Source organism: Colias croceus, chromosome 6 (genome assembly GCF_905220415.1).
Source record: "Colias croceus chromosome 6, ilColCroc2.1".
NCBI classification, from domain to species: domain Eukaryota; kingdom Metazoa; phylum Arthropoda; class Insecta; order Lepidoptera; family Pieridae; genus Colias; species Colias croceus.
In genome coordinates, this window is record NC_059542.1 from 10,884,657 (window position 1) to 10,907,607 (window position 22,951).

The window sequence follows — 22,951 nt, forward strand, 5'->3', positions numbered from 1 at the left end:
GTCTTCTACCGGCTTCACTTCGGTGAATGTGGGACTGAATTACACCACCTTATACCACCTTCTCCTTTCCAATACAGGACGTCGCGACGAAATACTGGTTTCCACCCCTTCGTGGTCGAGATACCCCATGTGCGCACCAAGCGCTTCGAAAACAGTTTTTTAATAAAAACCGCGAAGATGTGGAACTCCCTACCGCCATCCGTGTTTCCCGATAGATACAATTTGGATCTATTCAAGGCCAAAGTGAATAGGCTTTACCTTACTGATCAGGCATGCTAACCTGAAAGACCGCATCTTCACTTACCATCAGGTGAGATGGCGGTCAAATTCCTGAGCAGTGTGTTCAAAAAAAAAAAAAATAAATAAATAAAAACAAACAAAAATCATTAACATTTTATAAGCTTTTCTTGTAAGTATATTTAATTTGTGCACAATCGTTTCTAAAGGACCATCAGTAATCTGCCTTCATGTGCTTGCCCATGTACTTTGTTACCTTTAGGGCCGATTTTTCAATGCTTGGATAAAACTTATCCGTCCAATAAAGTATTTACAATTTATTACACAAAAATATTAAAATGTCACGTAAACTGTCAAATACGGGCAATTAGAATACGTTTTTAAAGTGGTAGTTTTATACATTATTCGATGAATAAGTTTTATCCAAGCATTGAAAAATCGGCCCTTATTTAATAATTTTTAGGTCTTTTGAGATACGTTCTTCCTGTTTCTCCGGAAAATTTTCCAGATTATCTGGAAATCTATCCAGGAGACTGTGGGGCAAGTGTAGCTTTATGTTCGGATTTGCTCATAAAGTAGGTAAGTGAAGGTTTTCAACATCTTTTTCACAATTTTGTTTTATAATGTGGTGCTTTCAATTTACCTTAGATTAACCAACACAGTACCTCTCTATAATTTAAATTCAACATCGGTTATAAATTTTGTGAAATTTTCATCTTTTAGCAATTTTCGACTCACCCGTCCTGAAGGGCCGTCCGATATTTCTAGATTCTCCCAAAGGGCCATTTCCATATTTATTAAATGTTCCTAATAAATTTGCTTTGCTCTAATCCCACAAAATATAAAAACATCTATGGATTTTTCTGTATACACTTTATTGAACAAGTGCTACTCGGTTATTTCAACTAAATAGATACAAACCGAAAATGACTTTTTTTACAGAAACCATTAATATTCTGATATTCTATCTCCCATTAAATTCAGTTAATAGAGAATAATAACATCTAAAGTGATTTCACGAGCATAAGAATTTATTTTATAACTGTACCACGATTGTACATAAGAAAGTCTAGTGATAAAGTTTTATGTATAGATAATATAATATAAAAATTAATCGCAAAATGTATTGGTGCGCATAACTCGAGAACAGCTGAACCAATTTCGTTAATTCTTTTTTCTTATTGAGAGATAACGTAAACATGTAGGTACCACAGGCGAAGCCGGGGAGGACCGCTACTTATCTATGTAATAAAAATGAAGTGCCAAATGTTTGCAAATGTTTTTAACGTTTTTGTCGCACAAGGAAGGGAATTTTTTATGCTTTTATTCATGAAAAGGGCAATAAGACAGAACAACGTCTGGGACAGTTAGTTATTTAAAGTTAGTTAAAAATGTGTGCGTGTACTAGTGTACACACGTAAGAAGTGAAACTTCTTTATTTATTTATTGATACAGAATCATTCTTTGTACTAACAGAACCTAAATACCAAAGCGTACATAGAATTTAGTGACAATATTATGTTATCAAAAATACAAACAAAACGGAGTTACATACTATGTGCATTAGGGTGGAGTGAAAAATATTTTTTTTCATTTTCGTTTCGGCATACCTGTAAAAAGATGTCATTATTGCTCATAAATACACATGCAAAATTATACTTTGCAGATGATACATTTAGAGGTGCCCCCAACATCATGAACTTTAAGAAATTCTAAAAATTTTGTCGAAAATCATTAAAGTTTAATTTTGACAAATTAACGCTAAATCAGATTCTGTGTTATCTCGTTGGTTGCCAACGGGAAGACACAGAATACACAATATTTCAATATATAAAAAAGTGGCTATTGCTGGCTACCAGTGGCTCTGGTCGGTGGCCCGTTTGCGCCGACTCTTATTGTAGGAAACATTGATTTTAAACAGTGCCGTTAAGGAAATAACACTAATGTTAGTAATACTTCTAAATTAAATGTTACACGTAGATACAATTAAGATCATAGTTTCATATTTTTGAAGTGAGTTCTATCTATAATTTCGCTTTGTTACAGTAAAATGTTGCAAGTCAAAATACGACAAACGACATGTTGTTCTGTATTTTGTTTGCCAGAGAAGTACCCAGTGAATCAATTACCAACTTATACTGATGCTAAGAAACTATTACTTATTTATTAAATATGAATTTAAACCTGATAAAATAACAAAATTCATGATTTATCCGAAAGATTAGCTACGGAAATGTTTGATGTGTGGCGAAAAGCATCGCTTTCCACTATTAGCTTTAACAGAGTACTACAACTTATTCGACACACCATATTCGATGAATATAGACGCTTATTAAAACCTTATCAAGACCGACAAACGAACAAAAAAGAACAAGAAAAGATAACTGAAGTATTTTGTCACTCGGTACCAAAGGTTATTTGATATTTGAAGTTGCAAATGCATTTTTTTTAACTCTCTTGTACTTGGTCAAAAGATTATACCGACTTAACTATGCGGCAAGAATGTAAGAAAACTGAGCCTCTGACTTCTAATTTATCTGAAGAAACCTTAAAAGATATACTAATATTATAAAGCTGAAGATATTGTTTGTTTGAACGCGCTAATCTCAAGAACTACTGGTCCGATTTGAAAAGTTCTTTCGGTGTTAGATAGCCCATTTATCGAGGAAGGCTATAGTCTGTATAACATTACCCTTAGATTAACAGGAGCGGAGCCACGCGGGTGAAACCGCGAAGCGCAGCTAGTACTAAATAATTACTTATTTCTGATATTTTCATTCCTCTATATTACGATTTTCATTAATGTAAAACGTTAAAACAACTAATCAGACTATTATTTAATGTATCACAAAGAAGTTTGTTATATATAATAGACTTGAAGGCCATAAAAATACTGTGATTAAAAAATAAATCAAAGTTTGCTAAAAAATCATATTTTTCTAATTTTCAATTGGGTTGGGGCACCTCAAAACATCAAGACACGTAAACAATATTTTGTATGCTGAATTCACTCATTAAAAGGCACCTTTCTGTCGCTATGCCATTTGAAAAAAACAAAAAAAAAATTCTTTCATACATTATCACTCCACCCTAATGTGCATCCAAGTACCTGATACAGAGGTCTAGGACAGTATTTGTACTGCTAGCAAAAATGTCAATTGTGGCATCGGAGGCCAGCACACGCGCGTCGCAGTAACACGCCGGGAGGCGGCGCCCACAACCCGCACATACCCAAAGCGATAGGATTGTCGACACGATTATTTAATAATAAGTAATAGTGAATTAAGAGAGCAAGTTTTCATCTCAATTCCAGTGTATTTAAGCCAACCATGCCTATAACGAAAACAGATGGATACATGTAAGGATAATATCCGTAAAGTTTTAAATACAAATAACGAGCAAACTTTCTCTGAACCCTCTCGAGCAGTAGTGTGTATTTCTTTTCGTGAGGGCTCCATTATCCATATTATTGCGTTGTATTCCAATATACTGCGTACGTAGGCCGAGTACAATACGACGACAGTGTTTCTATCCTGAAACCTCACCGATTGCCGTACGATAAAGCCGAGGGATTTGTACGCTTTTTGACACAGAGCCTAAATATGTTCAAACTGTGTGTTCAAACGTTAAGGTTTTGTCAAAAAGTATTCCTAAATCGCGGATGTGGTCGACTCTGCGCAGCGTTGTGCCTTCTAAGCTGTATGGGTAATTGGGTATACAATAGGTGAAAGATAAGCAATCAGAATAAGATTCGATAGTTAAGAATAGTTTTAAGTCATCGGCGAACATGAGACATTGGGCTGATCTTAGTACATTAGGAAGGTCGTTTATGACCTTATTTTTCAAAAAATAATTTACAATATTAAAACTTTAAAGAAATACGTCAAATCACGCGTGGTAGGGATACGAAAAAGATGGCGCGTAACGGTAAAACATCACGCGTAACGAAAAAATGTTACTTACACTAATTTTTTTTCCAACCCCGATAAAGAAGTTTCACTTCAATAAAAATCGAATAAAACATAATATACTTCGAATTTAAGAAAGTCGGTGACCTTTTTTGTTTACTTTTTATACTAAACAAAGCATTAAGAGCGAAGTAATAATTTGAATTCGTCTGCATTAACAAAGTAATTTAATGAGTCAGTAGAAAAAATTACTAATGAAGTGAATTTATAAAATAAATGTAAATGTATGTACACTCCGACAAGTGGAGCTATTTCTTATTTTTTGTTTAGTACAGCACCGGTTGGCAATAGGAAGGGTCTATTTTTAATAATAAAAATTATTTTTCAAAATGGCGGTTTTAATTAGGAAGTTATTTGTGGGTTACAATTTTTTGTTTGACGAATTGGTTGGTAAGTGTTTATAATTTTCATATTTTTGTTTTAATCTTACTCGGAATTAATTCAAGTCATAAATCCATACTAATATTATAAATGCGAAAGTAACTCTGTCTGTCTGTCTGTTACTCAATCACGCCTAAACTAATGAACCAATTTTCATGAAATTTGGTATGGAGATATTTTGATACCCGAGAAAGGACATAGGCTACTTTTTATCCCGGGAAAATGACGCGATCCCGGAAGTCCCTCGGGAACGGGAACTAGGGGTTTTTCTTTGACTGCGTGAGCGAAGCCGCGGGCGGAAACCTATTATATAATAAATCATTAATTGGCTTTATGTATTTGACTTACTTGACTTAATGTCCTGTGGCCCCTATGTGGGGCAGAGGGCGTCTACAGTGCGCCGCCATCGCGTTCTTTATGTATTTATCGGAACATAAATATCTTGTTGGTGCTCCAAGTAAATAAATAAATAAAGACAAAGAATTGAAATCGATTCGAAAGTTTATATTTTGACTGAATCTGTTATATAATTATTTTATATCTTTACATAATAATATAGTGGGTACTTCATATTCTAATCTTAGATATCATTTCATACTTCACATTTCATATACAAAACATTATAAGTAGACCTTAGGTATATACTAATTAATGCGGTACAAACATTTTGCACAAAAGGCGGCCTTATTGCTATAACGCAATCTCTGCCAGGCAACCTAGGAAATGAAATGTAAAAGATTTAGGGGATAGTGCAAAATGCTTATTACACCTTACTAAATTCAGTCTTCTAAAGATTCAAATTAGGTAGGTTCCTCAACGATTTAGTGAGTCAGTAGCCGTACTTTTTACTAAATTTAGAAACCTACCTTCCTAAATGCGATTGCATTTGTCTGAATTTATTGCTTAAATCATCTAGAAGACTGAATTTAGTAAAGTCTAATATTCTAGGAGGTAGCAACGTTGACAAGTGAGCATTTTAGTATAGTTGGTTCTTTGATATGCTGTTCCTCTTGCTATTTCGGTTACAGTCCGGGCTGTCTGGCTGGCCGCAGTGGTTGCGTTTATTAGTGCGCATCTTATCTGCACAGGAAAATATCCTTAATTTAAAGTCATTTTTTAATGCGTAATTTTTAATCGTTTACCTTTAGATAGATCCATTAGACATACATTTTTTATTGCAAGACGTTTTTTTCGTTGTTAAATAGGTGCCAGACGCAATTTTTATTTCAAAATAATTAAAATATCATCGAAATAAGTGAAATTCCATCAACATGAGTCCAAGTGAAGGATAAGTAATCACTGTGTTATTTATACTATATATAATATTCATTTTACTATTTACAGTTTTTTTGCAACAATCTACCATATCGCCTCCTTTTTCCTAACGAACCTCAAATAGGACGTTAATGTAAACTTGATAAAAACCAAATATCATCAAGAAATTAAAGACTTTTTAACGGATTTTAAACGCGATTTATTCATTGTATTATTTTCCCAAGTCTTTAATTTCAAAATGTATAATACTCGCGTAAAATCAAACACCAGAAAATACAAATATCATCAAATTCATATTTATACCCAAAAGTGTAATAAATATGAAACCATCTATTAAAAATATTAGTTTACTAATTATTCAATATAAGTATTAAAAAAGGATAATATAATATAAATAATAAAGTTATTACTTACCTTTTAAGCGGACTCATGTTGATGTAATTTCACTTATTTCGATGACATTTTAGTTATTTTGAAATAAAAATTGCGTATGGCACCTATTTTACAACGAAAAAAACGTCTTGCAATAAAAAAATTATGTCTGATGGATCTATCTAAAGGCAAAAGATTAAAAATTACGCGTTAAAAAATGACTTTAAATTAAGGATATTTTCCTGTGCAGATAAGATGCGCACTAATAAACGCAACCACTGCGGCCAGCCAGACAGCCCGGACTCTAACCGAAATAGCAAGAGAAACAGTATATCAAAAACCCAACTATACTAAAATGACTTTTTTTTTAAACGTTGCTAGCTCCCGTACTATAATAAGCCTTTAAAAGAAGATGAATATAAAAATGCCTACCTACATACTACTTACATAAAAAACATAATACATATCTATTAAATTAAACAATTTCGGCATTCGAACTCCCGAAGGATGTCTAGTTGTAAGAATAAACGTTCGATTTTAAGTAAATACAAACACTAATAATTACATACCTACATAATTATCACTACATAGTATAAAACAAAGTCGCTTTCTCTGTCCTTATGTCGCTTTGTATGCTTAAATCTTTAAAACTACGCAACGGATTTTGATGCTGTTTTTTTAATAGATAGACTGATTCAAGAGGAAGGTTTTAGTATAAAATATATTAGGTTTTAGACAAAGCGGGCGAAGCCGCGGGCGGTAAGCTAGTAATATATATTGTATTTACTGGACAAAACTTGTCATAGAACAGTGTTAAAGATCATTTGAAATTAAATAGGTACATTGAATTCCCGAATTTTAAACATACAATTTACGTATGAACTATTTACAGTATGTGACTACTATTTTATACCATTAGTAGTTTAATTTCGTAGACGAATTTGAATAGTCCTACTAATTCCTACTAATCCTATCCTACTAATCATACCAATATTATAAATGCAAAAGTAAAGTAAGTCTGTCTATCTGTTACGCTTTCCCGCTTAAGCCTTTCAACCAATTTTGATGAAATTTGGCACAGACAATCTTTAGACCTTGAGAAAGAACAAAGGCTACCTTTTATTGCGAAATATGTACCACGGGGGAAGCCGGGGCGGACCGCTAGAAATATTATAAATGCGAAAGTTTGTGAGGATGGAAGATTTGGTGTGGATTTCACACAAATATTACTGAACCGATTACAATAAAATTAAGCACACACATAGAAGATAACTTGATTTAACACATAGGATAGGTTTTATCCCGGAAATCCCACGGGAACGGGAACTATGCGGCTTTTACTTGAAAATGCGGGCGAAGCCGTGGGCGGAAAGCCTATCCTAATCCTACCCGAAAAACCTATCCTAATCCAAGTTGCCATATCTATACGTGTGCCAAATTTCTTTGTAATCGGTTAAGTAGTATTTGCGTGAAAGAGTAACAAAGACACACACATCCTCATAAACTTTCGCATTTAGAATATTAGTAGGATAGGATAGGACTAGCTAACCGCCCGCGGCTTCACCCGCTTGGTCTAAAACCTAATATATTATATACTAAAACCTTCCTCTTGAATCTATCTATCTAATAAAAAAAACCGCATCGTAATCCGTTGCGTAGTTTTAAAGATTTAAGCATACAAAGAGACATAAGGAAAGCGAAAGCTTTGTTTTATACTATGTAGTGAAGTAGGATATTTTAACTAAAGGTGAAAAGGCATTAGAAATAATATCGACAAATTTAATCAACCCAGAAATCTGAATTCACTTGTTTGCTTGCTGATATTATGCAAATGTATGCTAAAGTAGTTTTTAAGCATGAATAGTGAAAATTAATTCACATCATATTTAATATTAATTATTGGTAATTATAAATTCAATAAAAACAAAATTGTAACGTATTGTGGAAATTTCTCTGCGTGATTGACCTTTCATACTTTTTATGTTTGTATGAATAATTATTATTAATTAAAGGAAAATAAGCCTCAGTACAATCTATACTAATATTATAAAGCTGAATAGTTTGTTAGTTTGAACGCGCTAATCTCAGGAACTACTGGTCCGATTTAAAAAATTCTTTCGGTGTTAGATAGCCCATTTATCGACGCTATAAATATCATCTCAGGAGCGGAGCACTGCGGGTAAAAACGCAAGGCACAGCTAGTATTTTATAAACTTTCTTGTTTGTTTCTCATTTTTCTTTAATTTATTTTGTAGCCTTACTCGTAAGAAAACCATGATTTAATTTTTAATCTATTGCATAGCTTCTATCACGGGCCTTGAGCGCGGGGACCGAATCGAGAAATTCCGTCCACCGCTCCCCACTCCGACGGCCTCGGAGGTGTGGCTTGAAGGCATGCTATGCAATAGCTTTACCGCGGCAGTCCCCGAGTGCCACACGTCTTTTTTTATTAATCTTATAATATTTTTCAGATACCAGAACGAAGGAATGGCCGCTAGTAGCGAAGCCCTACCTTGTAATGTCAATGCTGGCCCTGTACCTTGTTTTCGTGTTCAAATGGGGTCCTCAGTGGATGAAGAATAGAAAGCCCTTTAATTTGGAACGTACCCTCATCGTATATAACGCAATACAAGTAGTTGCTTGTGCGTATCTTTTTATAGCCGTAAGTATTTTGTAAAATTTGAATAAAACATTATTAATAAGTATATGGTTCTTTCCTGCCAAAATGAGCCGCTCATTCGCCTGAGCATGCTCTTGTAGATGGCTTGACAAGGCTTAAGAGTTATTTTTGGCAGGAAAGAAATCTTGCAAATATATTTCGAATACAATTTTTTTGACGTAATTTTATTGTTTAAGGGCCGATTTTTCAATCCTTGGTTAAAATGTCACCTGTTTACTGTCAAATACGGAGAATTAGAATACATTTTTGAAATGGTATTTTAATACGTTATTCGATGAATAAGTTCAAGGATTGAAAAATCAGCCCTTAGTAAGTATTTTTTGCGTAATCAGTGTATGCAAAACTACAAGTCCCTTTGTAGGTACTTATAATGCCAATATTGGGACACCGTGTATATTTTTTATTATGTATTTATTATTGAGTGACATTCATAACTCTTGTTATAATCTTAATAATTACCATTTCAGTCGGTACGGATCTGGATATCTAAATACAAGTGGATATGCGAACCACTTGACCCAACTAATTCAGAAAGCGCCTTGGCGATGGCCAGTTTGGTGTATTATTATTTCCTTCTGAAAATTGTCGACCTAATGGACACGGTAAGCATCGTATAAAAATCTTTATTAGTATGATAAATGCCGATTAGATCAGGTTATAATGACGTCTTATCATCATTATCATCAGCCCATATACGTTCCCACTGCTGGAACACGTCCTATTAGTGTACTTTCCATCGCAGTCCACGCTGGCCAAGTGTGGGTTGACAGATGTCACATGTCGCCGAGCATTTGATTCTGGTGCATTTACATCAAACGAGCGGATGCTCATTCTAACCCCACTATGTCAAATTTTTATAGTGTAAACAGGCATAGAGCATTCTGTGATCTGTCGTTGTTCTTGCGTGCGTTAGAAAATATTCTATGCAACGTTCTAATACTGAACAACACTGAATACAAGTTTTTGTTTACACTAAAAGATCACGAAATAATCTTGCTCTAGCTCTATGTTCGTTTGAACTTTGAAGTAAATGTACCGTTAGACTTGTCGGTTTCCTCACGATGTTTTCCTTCACCGTTCTGATTAGTGGTGATGTAATATTTATTTATTTATTTGCTTTTTCCATGATAAAAGTAGTGAATATAATAAATAATCCATACTAATATTATAAATGCGAAAGTAACTCTGTCTGTCTGTCTGTCTGTTACTCAATCACGCCTAAACTACTGAACCAATTTGCATGAAATTTGGTATGGAGATATTTTGATACCCGAGAAAGGACATAGGCTACCTTTTATTGCGAAATATGTACCACGGGCGGAGCCGGGGCGGACCACTAGTAATAAATAATAATAATAAATAATAATTCCATGATAAATAATAATTGTAAAATAAAAAAAAAATATGTATCAAAATATTAGAATAGGTCAGTTTCAGTTAAAATTATAAAATTGTAAATTTTGCAACTATCGCAATAGTAAACAACCAATACCCGCGGCCCCATCATTAAAGCGGCTCGATGGAAAACAGTGGGGTTTTAGTCGGTAAGAATCCGACATAACCCACGGCTCCTTCCCCGAGGGCCGTGGGTATCTTTGGAAAATTTCCCCACTATAAAAAAAAGGTACACAACAAAGTAGATAAGAAATTATTAATATTCAGTCAACAAATCTTAAAAATGTTTAGTTTTGTATACAGGATAGGTATTAAAATTAAAATATTGATTCTAGCAATATTAGATTATAATTATGTACGATTTCATTAAAAGGTTACCGGACAATGTTAAAAATTCCACGAACATTTTTCACATGGATACTTAGGTACGAATTACGATAGGTGTTTTTTCTAAAAATAAACCCTCGCAAAAAAACCCTTAAATCGGAACATTTATTTATAACTAGCTTGTACCCGCGGCATAGCCCACGCACTCAAAGAAAAACCTGCATAGATCCCGTTCCCGTGGGATTTCCGGGATAAAACCTATTCTATGTCCTTTCTTGGGTATCAAAATGTCTCTTTACCAAATTTCATGCAAATTGGTTCAGTAGTTAAGGCGTGATTGAGTAACAGACAGACAGACAGTTACTTTCGCATTAATTATAATTTTAGTAAGGATGAATATGTAAACGAAATCGAGGCCAAGCCATGTATTATTATGCAACATGAGTTCATTAACCTTGCACGTTTTGTTTATAAAATAAAAAGTGCTGATGTATATATTTTATTACTAGTTTACTAACGCCTCTTCGTCTGCTCTTAAAAAGATCTTGATTTAGGTTTTTGTAACATTTTTTATTTCTCCCTTATTTTTGCTCTTATTTAGTAGTATTATATTTTATGGCCTATGGTCATAGTTATCACAATAAACAACTAAAAAAATTGAGTTTCTTGTAATAAAAACTAATGTATGTAGTTATTAAAAAAACGACGTGTGGTACTCGGGGACTGCCGCGGTAAAGCTATTGCATGCTATTGCTATGCCTTCAAGCCACACCTCCGCCCGTCGGAGTGGGCAGCGTGAGATTTTTTCGTTACGGAATTTCTCGATTCGGTCCCCGCGCTCAAGGCCCGCGATAGAAGCTATGCAATAGCTTAAAAAACAATTAATACAAATAAATTTTCATTTCATTTCATTGAGTTTCTTATAATGATAACAGTTGCAGCTATGAGGCTATGAAAATTTGGACGTAAATAATTTAAATTCCCATTTTCTATTTATCCACGATATTTTTAACATCTAAAATGTTTTAACAAAAATTATTATTAATTATCTATGCTTCCTAAAAATCTGCGCGAGACAAACCTATTTAAAAATGGTCTAATTTTTGACTCGGCTGAGTAGCCAAGTTATTATTTGAAACAATAAAGGCTGTGTTTATTTATTTACCAAACAAAACATAGTATAAAAATAGAACAGAAAATTTCCTATACTATACAAATGCCATGAAAATTAAAATAATTACTTGGAAATAAAGATTTATATACACGCGTAGACATTGTTTGGTAATTGAGGTCGAAATGGTTTAACCCACGGTTTTATACGTTGAAAAATGTATAAAGTGTAACTTCCTTTGATTTGGGACTAGGAACATCTAGACACATATAATAAATCTGTAGAAGGGTCAATTCTGTACATTGAAAATATTGAAAAAATAAATAGCAGGAGGTGTTACTGGATCGATACCAAACCCAATTATGCGATTAAAAAAATTTTTGTCTGTCTGTCTGTCTGTATGTTCAAGCATCACGTGAAAACTAACGGTTCGATTTCGATGAAACTACCAAGTTTACCAATAATTATACTTTATTATCCTGGGCATAAAATAGGATACCTTTTATCCCGGAAAAATACGTAGAAAAAAAAAAATCTTAACTTTTCAAATTTTTCCGCGCGGACGGAGTCGCGGGCGGAAGCTAGTCTAGACATATTTGTATGTACGGATCTCAAACCACACTTGACACTACCGAATATGATAAGAAGCATGCGCAATATTTGTAAATATAAATTTATAGACGACTAGCTTTCCACCCGCGGCGTGAATGAGTATCAGACAGACAGACAGAGTTACTTTCGCATTTATAATATTAAAAAGTATGAATGTATATTATAAAGAGGAAAATTTTGATTGTCTTTGAGTTTGTTATAATTAAATAATAAATAAATAAATACTAAATATTTCGGCACAATTACACACACGGCACGATCTGATCCCATACTAAGCTTTTCGCTTGTGTTATGGAAACCAGATGCCCGATAAACATACATAGTATATAATTTCAAATAAATACATACATAGATAATTAGATTTCCACCCGCGGCTTCGCCCGCGTTTTCAAAGGAAAACCCGCATAGTTCCCGTTCCCATTGGATTTCCGTGATAAAACCTACCCTATGTGTTAATCCAAGTTACCTTCTATATGTGTGCTAAATTTCATTGTAATCGGTTCAGTAGTATTTGCGTGAAAGAGTAACAAACACACACACACACATCCCCACAAACTTTCGCATCTAATATATAATATTATAAAGGCGAAAGTTTGTAAGGATGTATGGATGTATGGATGTATGGATGTATGGATGTATGGATGTTTGTTACTCTTTCACGTAAAAACTACTGAACCGATTACAATGAAATTTAGCACACATATAGAGGGTAACTTGGATTAACACATAGGATAGTTTTTATCCCGGAAATCCCACGGGAACGGGAACTATGCGGGTTTTCCTTTGCAAACGCGGGCGAAGCCGCGGGCGGAAATCTAGTTTATAATATAAGTAGAATTAAAACTACTTTTTACATTATCTCTAATACTCTACTTACTTAAATAAATAATAATATACTCTACTCTAATACTTAATTAAATAAATAACCTTCACAATGGCCTAACAACTGTTTAGACTTAGAGCAATCTTCCGTATCCTCTCCCATCTCACGGAACCGTTGTATTAAGTTCTCTTCTGAATTATTTCTGAGAAACACGAAATATAAGGTTATTTATTATGCATACCATGTTTAAATATATATTTGTAGTTGAATCGTTTCTATCGCCTTAAATACGTTTTTTATCATAATTTATCTATAATATTATTTTTGATTGCCTTATGGATTTTTCCTGACTTATAGAATTTTTCTTGACGTACCTATAGAACTTTTCCGGACTTATGGAAATTTTCCTTTCTTATAGAAATTTTCCCGACTTATGGATTTTTCCTGGCGTATAGAAATTTTCCTGGCTAATAGAATTTTTCCCGGCGTATTGAAATTTTCCTGACGTATTGAAATTTTCCTGACGTATAGAAATTTTCATGACTGATACAAATTTTTCCTGACTTATCTTATTTTTTTCCGACTTATGGATTTTTCTTGGCGAAAAGAAATTTTCCTGACGTACGTAAATTTTCCTGGCGTATAAAAATTTTCCTGACGTATTGAAATTTTCCTGGCGTATAGAAATTTTCCTGACGTATAGAAATTTTCCTGGCGTATAGAAATTTTCCTGGCTTATATACATTTTCCTGACTTATAAAAATTTTCCTGGCGTATAGAAATTTTCCTGGCGTATAGAAATTTTCGTTTCTTATGGAAATTTTCCAGCTTATAGAAATTTTCCTGACTTATGGAAATTTTCTTGACTTATAGAAATATTTCCTGACTTATCGTAATTCTTCTGTCAATCGAAATTTCCCTAACTATTGTTAAAATCATTTTTCTAATCTTCCTTAAATTGGAAATTTTTACGACTGATTAAAGTACTACCAATAAATTTAAGAACAGCTATGCATTGTAATGTATGAATAAAATTAATAATTTCAATACGTTTTTTGTCGATTCTAGCTGACCTCGGCCTATGCACATTTAGAACCATTTAAATTATTTATTATTTCATGACTGTTAAATTTACAAGTCAACGAAATCCTATTTATGCTCCTGATGTATGTACATTAGAATTTTAAATTGCCAGAATTTTCTTCAATTGCCTCATTTTTGCTTACTACTTAAATCATGCCATCTTTTACGTCTTAATCGTTAGTGTGCGGTTTCTGAAGATCTAATTGTGCTATGTTGGTAATCTACACCTTTTAGGTCTTTTTACTTATAATGTTGCCCTAAAGCCCATATGAAGTATTTGAGAACGTTTTTAATCAAACTCAAACTCTCCACTCAAATTCAAACATTTATGCACTTTCAAATCGTCAAATTACTTATCCATACTAATATTATAAATGCGAAAGTAACTCTGTCTGTCTGTCTGTTACTCAATCACGCCTTAACTACTGAACCAATTTGCATAAAATTTGGTATAGAGATATTTTGATATCCGAGAAAGGACATAGGCCGGGACATAGGACAGGTTTTATTCCGGAAACCCCACGGGACCGGGAACTATTCGGGTTTTTCTTTGACTGCGCGGGCGAAGCCGCGGGTGGAAAGCTTGTATGTATAATGTATATACATTTACCACCGATTTGGAAAGCAGTATCTATGAAGAAGAACTGGCAAGAAACTCCATAGTTGCTTATCATAATCATTAATCATGTCAATATTACAATTTTATTTTACATAGATATGCATTAAAGCAAGCGCAAACTTTGAATAGTTTTAAAGCTGCAATTAAAAAATATTATTTGTCCTCATAGTCATTCTGTATCTGTTCTGTTTTACCTATTTCTCTACTTGAAATTTTTTATATCCTCTTCTGCACGTTTTTCTTTCTTTCTTATGTTATATGTAATTTTATACCTTACTTATATCTATTATATTTATTTGTATTCACTCCTTGTATATGCACTATCTACCTTTTTCTATCTTTTCATTTTCCTATATCCCAAGGTTGCCTGGAAGAAATCGCTTTAAAGCGATAAGGCCGCCAATTTGTACGGTGAAGATTCATTTTGTTTATCGTTGTATTTTTATATCTGTGCATTGTACAATAAAGTGTTTTTTATTTTATTTATTTATTTATTATATGTACTATGTAACTTCATATTACATAATATGCCAAAGAACTGTTCTTATGTTTTATTGTTAATTTTCAGATATTCTTCGTGCTTCGAAAGAAGTTCAATCAAGTATCCTTCCTTCACGTGTATCATCACGCTGGTATGGTAATGCTTACGTGGGGTGTTGCTACTTATTTACCAGGTGATTTTATGATTTTATATAGTCATGTTCTTATAGATTAGTGGTATTAAAAATTTCCCAAATAATATCCGTTTTCAAAAGGCTCTCTTATGAAAAAAAACTCTCTCTCAAATTTATCAAAGGTAGCGCCACTGTACCAAGATTGTCATAATTTATCTTTTATCTACTCTTCATCCTTCTTTCCATCTTGAAACAGTTAAAACCCATAATCGAGGAAAGACACTTAATTTCTGGGACACAACATAGGATTACCAATATAATTAAAAGGCTCTAGAAGAAATAAAAGTTTGCTCCACGGTGTTTTTAGATGTGGCCCAAGCGTTTGATAAAGTATGGCACGAGGGGCTTATATTTAAATTAAGAAATATGCTCCCAAAACAGTTCGTTGACATCTTGGAGTCTTACTTGTCACAGCGTATGTTTATAGTAAGACAAGATGATGCATATTCAGAGCTTAAGCCTATAGTAGCTGGAGTACCGCAAGGGAGTGTTCTGGGTTCTATTCTGTACTTATCGTACACCTGCGATATTCCTAAGTTAGAGAACAAAACCATTGCATCATTTGCTGATGACAAAGCTATAATGGCCACAGGTGATACCCATGAAGAAGCAGTAGAAAAAGTTCAGATAGCTGTTAATACCATCTTTGACTGGTCGCAAAATGGAGAATAAAACTCAATGAGTCTAAATCTATTCACGACTAGACTTCACAAACAAAAAGCCAAATTATCATCCGGTATACATAAATAATCATGTAATACCTTATGAAAGCACAGCTAAATATCTGGGTATGACACTAGACACAAAGCTTCGCTGGAAGGCTCATGTCAAAAAGAAACGCGAGGAGTTAGAGCTTCGCTACAAGGCTATATACGTACTGGCTAATTGGGAAGCTTTCTTCACTTTCAGAGCAAAACAAATTACTCATGTATAAACAAGTCCTTATGCCTTTGTGGACTTATGGTAGTCAGCTTTGGGGCTGTACCAAACCAAGTAATATCAGAATCATACAACGGTTTCAAAATAAAGTACTCAGGGAGATCGTAAATGCTCCCAGAAATGACGACCTACATCGGGACCTCAAAAGTAGATCTCGTCACCGACATAATTAAAAAGAACGCCGAAGCTCACGAACGCAGACTTCATCATCATGTGAAAGTCGAGGCTATCCAGCTCCTTGACAACACGGACATAGTGAGAAGACTGAAAAGGATAAAACCATTTGAGTTAGTTTAGTGGAGTGCTATTCACAAAGAACACATAAACGAAGTGTTTTCGCCTTAATAGAGACATTAAGAAAAGTGTTAATGGATACGTTCTTAGACATACTTTACCTAGCAAATTAAGTTTATATTACTCATTAGCCTATAGTACAAGGCTAGATCGTAATTTTCAATAATGATACTCTAGTTAGGTTCATTATATTAATATACCTTATACATACATAATACCTTTATACAATTCTAAAGAACTTTTCATTATTATTATAACCTATGTTTGTCAGATTGCCTTCGTTCCTCTTCAATCCATAGTTGATTGAAACAGTGATCCCACCAAAAACATTTTCATGTAAAATGTTGCCAAGACGAGCCCATATGACTCGCACTGTCAAAAAGTTATCAGATCTCATGTAGAGCCAAGCTTCTAACACTACACGCCCTAACTCTACAAGGCCTAACTTCACAAACTCTACACCTTAGTCAAAATATGTGGCTTGGTCGTTCGTTACATTCACATCGGCGTAAGGTGAATAATTAATTCACTGTTCATTACTTTTGTGTTATACAATAGTTCTTGTAGTAACGAACGGCCAAGCCACATATTTTGACTAAGGTGTAGAGTTTGTGAAGTTAGGCCTTGTAGAGTTAGGGCGTGTAGTGTTAGAAGCTTGGCTCTACATGAGATCTGATAACTTTTTGACAGTGCGAGTCATATGGGCTCGTCTTGGCAACATTTTACATGAAAATGTTTTTGGTGGGATTTCATTACTTTTTGTCAGTTGTTTGTAACAAAAGTGTCGATTAAAGTTTTAATTCTTTTTTTAATAAGGAGTACCTATACATATATGTATATATCTAGGGGAACCAAGTTTTAGATTATTAGATTAGACCTCTAGCGTCATCAAAATTTAATTTAAAATTACAGGTCTCATACAAACTCCCATCCCCTAGTTTAAGGGGTTGGGGGATGAAAGTTACAAGTTTTATAATTTTTTTGTTGTTTGTGTGCTAATACTAGCTTACATACAAAATTTCAGCTTTCTAGGACATTAGGAAATACCTTAAGAATTTTGATGATCATCAGTGAGTCAGTGACGAAATTAGCGTTTTTTAGATATAAATAAAATCTGAAGTATAAAAGCTAATGTAATTTAAACTTAATATTTTCAATAAGTCTGCTATTGACAATATATCCCGAAAATGTTGTTGATCTAGCATAATCCAAACCCAAGTTATGAGGGTTCAAAAAAACGTCGAAGCGCTTCGAGAAAAGGTAGGTAGTGCCCGTGCGCTTCGCTTGTTCGCTTGGCTCGTCTTGGCGGGGGCACTACCGTGCCCCCAGATTTTATAACGCAAGCGCAAACAAATCCAACCGTAACTAATAGATAATAATAGATAGAAAATATGAGATTTTTTTAAGCTATTGCATAGCTTGTATCGCAGGCCTTGACCGCGGGGACCAAATCTAGAAATTCCGTAACGAAAAAACCTCACGCTCCCCACTCCGACGGGCGGAGGTGTGGCTTGAAGGCATGCTATGCAATAGCTTTACCGCGGCAGTCCCTGAGTGCCACACGTTTTTTTTTTTTTAATTTTCCACGTAGGTAACTATAATAAAAATTATATTTTTTATTTCCAGGTGGCCACGGAACTATGGTTGGCGTGATCAATACATTTGTTCACGTAGTTATGTATTCGTACTATCTATTAACGGTAGTTTACCCGAGTGTGAAGAATTCTCTCTGGTGGAAGAAATATATTACACAGCTGCAAATTGTAAGTAATGATTGTAATATTTATAAAAAAAAAAAATAGGAAATTGTAAGTTGGTTGATGAACAAAAAACAGCGTGTGTGCCGAGCACACGTGTCAAACGTGAAATCTATTTGCAAGATTCAAAGATTCGTCGCTCTACTCCATGACGTGTTGGTATTACCATAACGCGACTATGAAATTTTACTCTCAACGCGTCTAAAGAAGTTTCACTTCAAAAATGTTTATAAAAACTTAGATTAACCCATTGAGCCCCCAGCGGCCAGACCGGTCCACGACACAATAGATTTTCTATTGTGTCTGTGATTGTTGGCTAACAATATTTTGATGAATAGTACGCAAATCACAGGTACTGTTAAAAATTCATGACGAGGAAAATGTTTACATTGAAACTTCAATTGTCTTCCTATTTTGATTTTAACACGTTTTAGTATTCACGCAACAAAACAATCAGTTATTAGACCATTAAGCCTTTAATTACCATACACACGTAACAGTGTCCTTAAAAACTGTTTCATTTAATTAAGGTAATTTACTTGAATTTCTGCAAAGACGCAGAAAAAAATGTAATGAATTCCCATGACAAAGCTATTACTTTCCCTATAAAGTATTTGGGAAATATCTAAATGTATTTCCTGGTTGAATGTGTGTTTCGTATTAATGGCAAAACGGCTGAACTGATTTTGATAAATTTTTGCATAATTAAACATACATGAGGAAGAAGGATATTCCTGTCGCAAAACGAAAACAGCGCAAATTAGGAATTTTATAGGGAAAAAGTTATGCGATAAATAATTGAAGTGACGCTACGTGCGAAAAACAACTAAAACTGAGCAGAGACTACTTTATACGTAATATTTTTATAGATCTGGATTTTTTCTTCTAAATTTTTTATATGAAGGTCCCTTAAACCTAACATGTGACCTCTAAATATTTTAAATTATAATTCTCAAAATAATTTCCAATGATAACAAGCATTAATCTGAGCAAAGTTGTTAAATTCATGTTGGCTTCCCTTTGAGCCTCGCTTTTTAAGACTTTGTCACCGCAGTATTATAAAACTTTTCTTTGACCTTTTGTACTAAATATATAGTTTAGAACACATACTCACACGAGGAATATTTAGTATGTAAGATTGTAGGTAACTAAGTAAAAATAAAAATAATATTGATATTTAAAAATTACGGTATAATTTTTAAATATCGATATTATATCTATTATAAAAACGATTTTATTATTGACTAGCTTACCGCCCGCGGCTTCGCCCGCTTTGTCTAAAACCTAATAAATTATATACTAAAATCTTCCTCTTGAATCACTCTATCTATTAAAAAAACCACATCAAAATCCGTAGTTTTGATGAAAAAATTGCGAAGTTTTAAAGATTTATTGTGGACTAGCTTCCGCCCGCGACTCCGTCCGCGCGGATGTCGGTCTTTGCGTGGATGGTTTATTTCTCCATTTTGAGTAACTCGGACAATGACATCTTACAAATATCTATTGGACCCAAATACGGCTAGGTCTACAATAATACGCAACGTGTGTTCGCGGTACCTACTACAGAACAACGTCTATGGATAACTGAAAAATTGAGATTATTTTTTTTTCTACGTATTTTTCCAGGATAAAAAGTATCCTATTTTACGCCCAGGATAATAAGGTATAATTATACCAAGTTTCATCGAAATCGAACCGGTAGTTTTCACGTGATGTCTTCACATACAGACAGACAGACAGACAGACAGACAGACAGACAGACAAAAATTTTTTTAATCACGTATTTGGGTTTGGTATCGATCCAGTAACACCCCCTGCTAGTTATTTTTTCAATATTTTCAATGTACAGAATTGACCCTTCTACAGATTTATTATAAGTATATAGATAGGTACCTATATTAAAATCGTTTTGTAAGGTATTAAGATATATTATTTTATTGTTTGAAAAATTGTTATAAATACTTATTTTATTACAATTTTTCAAATGAAATCGTTTCTCAAGATAACTTTAAAATTTAAACAATAACACCTACTCTTAGCTACAAACATAGTTCCATCGTAAACATATTATATATTCTATATACCTAATATATTAATTAATTATATATAATTGTTAAAAAAACACAAAACCGCATTGAAATGTTCAGAATGGGCCAAAAGAAAAATAGAGTCGAGAAACGCCTTCTTTTTGACTTCAAAAAATATAACAAGTATCTTAAAATTTCAGATCCAGTTCTTCCACAACGTAGTCCACATGGGCAGCATCATATTCGTGCCAACTTGTGGCTTCCCACGATGGACGGCAGCTCTCTTTCTACCTCAGAACACCTTCATGCTAATCCTCTTCCTCGATTTCTATATCAAGACGTATGTCAGAAAACCAAAGGCCAAAAAGGATGAAAATGGAATTGTTAAGAAACGTGAGAACAATGATATTCAGCAACTTGTAAGAGCTCGTTACGTGGAGGAAAGGACTGCTGTCCGATCATAGCGTAGTTAGAAAATTTAATTTTAATATGTATCTATTTATACATGGAAGCGTAGTTAGTATGAGTTTTTTTGTGTGTCGTAAGACCAATGTCTGAATACACAGCCGCAATCGGTTCGCCTTCATATACCTAGGCCCTCTTCACAATGGGCAGCGTTGGGCGAGTAGAAGCAATCACGATAGTGTAGACGGCCTAATTCTCTATGATCGGCCATCATTGTAGATGTTTATTCACAATCACCGTAATGGCGGCAAACATCGACGATCATTTGTTCGGCCAACGTTTTCGATTGTGAAGAGGCCCCATTATACGTTTTAGTGTTCGTTCTGAGTATCTCGATGGTATAATGCGCTTCTTCTAAGAGGAAGGTCAATGACCTTTATGTGTGAATAACGTGTCAAACGTTATTTGAAAAATAACTTGGGAATCCTTTTGCTTTCTAATTTTCTTTTGCTTGATTAGAACATCCATATTATTCCAAAATTTTAACGTTATTTTCTATCATTATAGGCCCGCCTCACACTACCGGAATGCCTATTTGAGTTCAGAGTCTTACCTTATTATCTTATTTACGGTACCGTGCCTCACACAATCATTGCTTAAAAATCTGAAGAATTGACGAAGAAAGAGAAAAACGTTCATACATATAAAAATATTTATGAATATAGATTCTGAATTCAAATTCAAGCTTTTTCTTTTCATGACATCTCAAATGCGTGTCTGAATCCATCCTATTTTTTGTTGGATCGAATAGTTAATTATATTGTTGTTTTCACGAGGTGTTGTTACATAATCTTTATGCCCTGGTTTCCATTTGCTTTATAAGCTATAAATACAGCTTTAAATCATAAAGTCTAAATATAACGCAATCACATCGCACGTCCAAATACTCGATGTATAATATTCTGTAATATCATCATGCCCTTCGAGATTTACATCATATTAATCTTAAAATAGACTTCTACTCAAATATACTGCTACTTGCTAATTATTATAAAATGCTACTATATATTTTAGGGCCGATTTTTCAATCCTTGGTTAATGTATCCGTCTAATATAAAGTATTACACGAACATATTAAAATGTCACCTGTAAACTGTCAAATACGGACAATTAGAATACATTTTTGAAATGGTAGTTTAATACGTTATTACGAATAAGTTTTAACCAAGGATTGAAAAATCAGCCCTAAGTAGGTAATTTACTCCAAAATGTCTGTGTGTAACAATGTAGAAAATTAAATCAATTAACCTAACATAAGAATAACATGTAACAAATGTTAACATTGATATGATTCTTCCTAAATGCCTTACTCTTATATTATTTATTTAAACACATAAAAATCTCCTGTTAATAATTAAGTATCAATATATTATTTTGTAATTTTAAGAAATGTGAGTGTGTGACTGTTATGAAAGCTTAATTTAATTATATTTATATATAAATAAACGTTAAGTGTTTATGCTGTTTGTTTCATTTATTATAATATAGGTAATAAAATCCATATTATAAAATATGCGAAAGTAACTCTGTCTGTCTGTCTGTTACTCAATCACGCTTTAACTACTGAACCAATTTGCATGAAATTTGGTTCAAATATATTTTGATACCCGAGAAAGGTTAAGGCTACTTTTTATCCTGGGAATGGCGCAATCCCGGAAATCCCACGGGAACGGGAACTATGCGGGTTTTTCTTTGACTGCGCGGGCGAAGCCGCGGGCGGAAACCTAGAAAATAATATTTTAATACCCTTCGTTCTAAAATATTGATATAATAGATTATGCACGCGCTACAATAATTATTTTTCACAAAGAAAAACTGCTTTTGCTCAACGCGAAGGTTCCTCGCAGTTTTGAAGGCTTTTGAAGGTACCTATCATTTTTCTAATTGTGGTCAAATAATATTTTTACGATTT

General features: G+C 33.8%; 1 protein-coding gene across 1 annotated transcript; it reads left to right on the top strand.

Moving 5' to 3' along the window:
- Window positions 1-4,483: 4,483 nt before the first annotated feature.
- Window positions 4,484-21,665, top strand: LOC123692654 (elongation of very long chain fatty acids protein-like). Its single transcript, XM_045637423.1, has 6 exons — window positions 4,484-4,595; window positions 8,705-8,895; window positions 9,381-9,515; window positions 15,452-15,557; window positions 18,417-18,553; window positions 20,775-21,665. Exons 1-6 carry the CDS (start codon window positions 4,535-4,537, stop codon window positions 21,036-21,038), a joined length of 894 nt encoding a protein of 297 aa, XP_045493379.1. The 5' UTR covers window positions 4,484-4,534; the 3' UTR covers window positions 21,039-21,665.
- The last annotated feature ends 1,286 nt before the right edge of the window (window positions 21,666-22,951 follow it).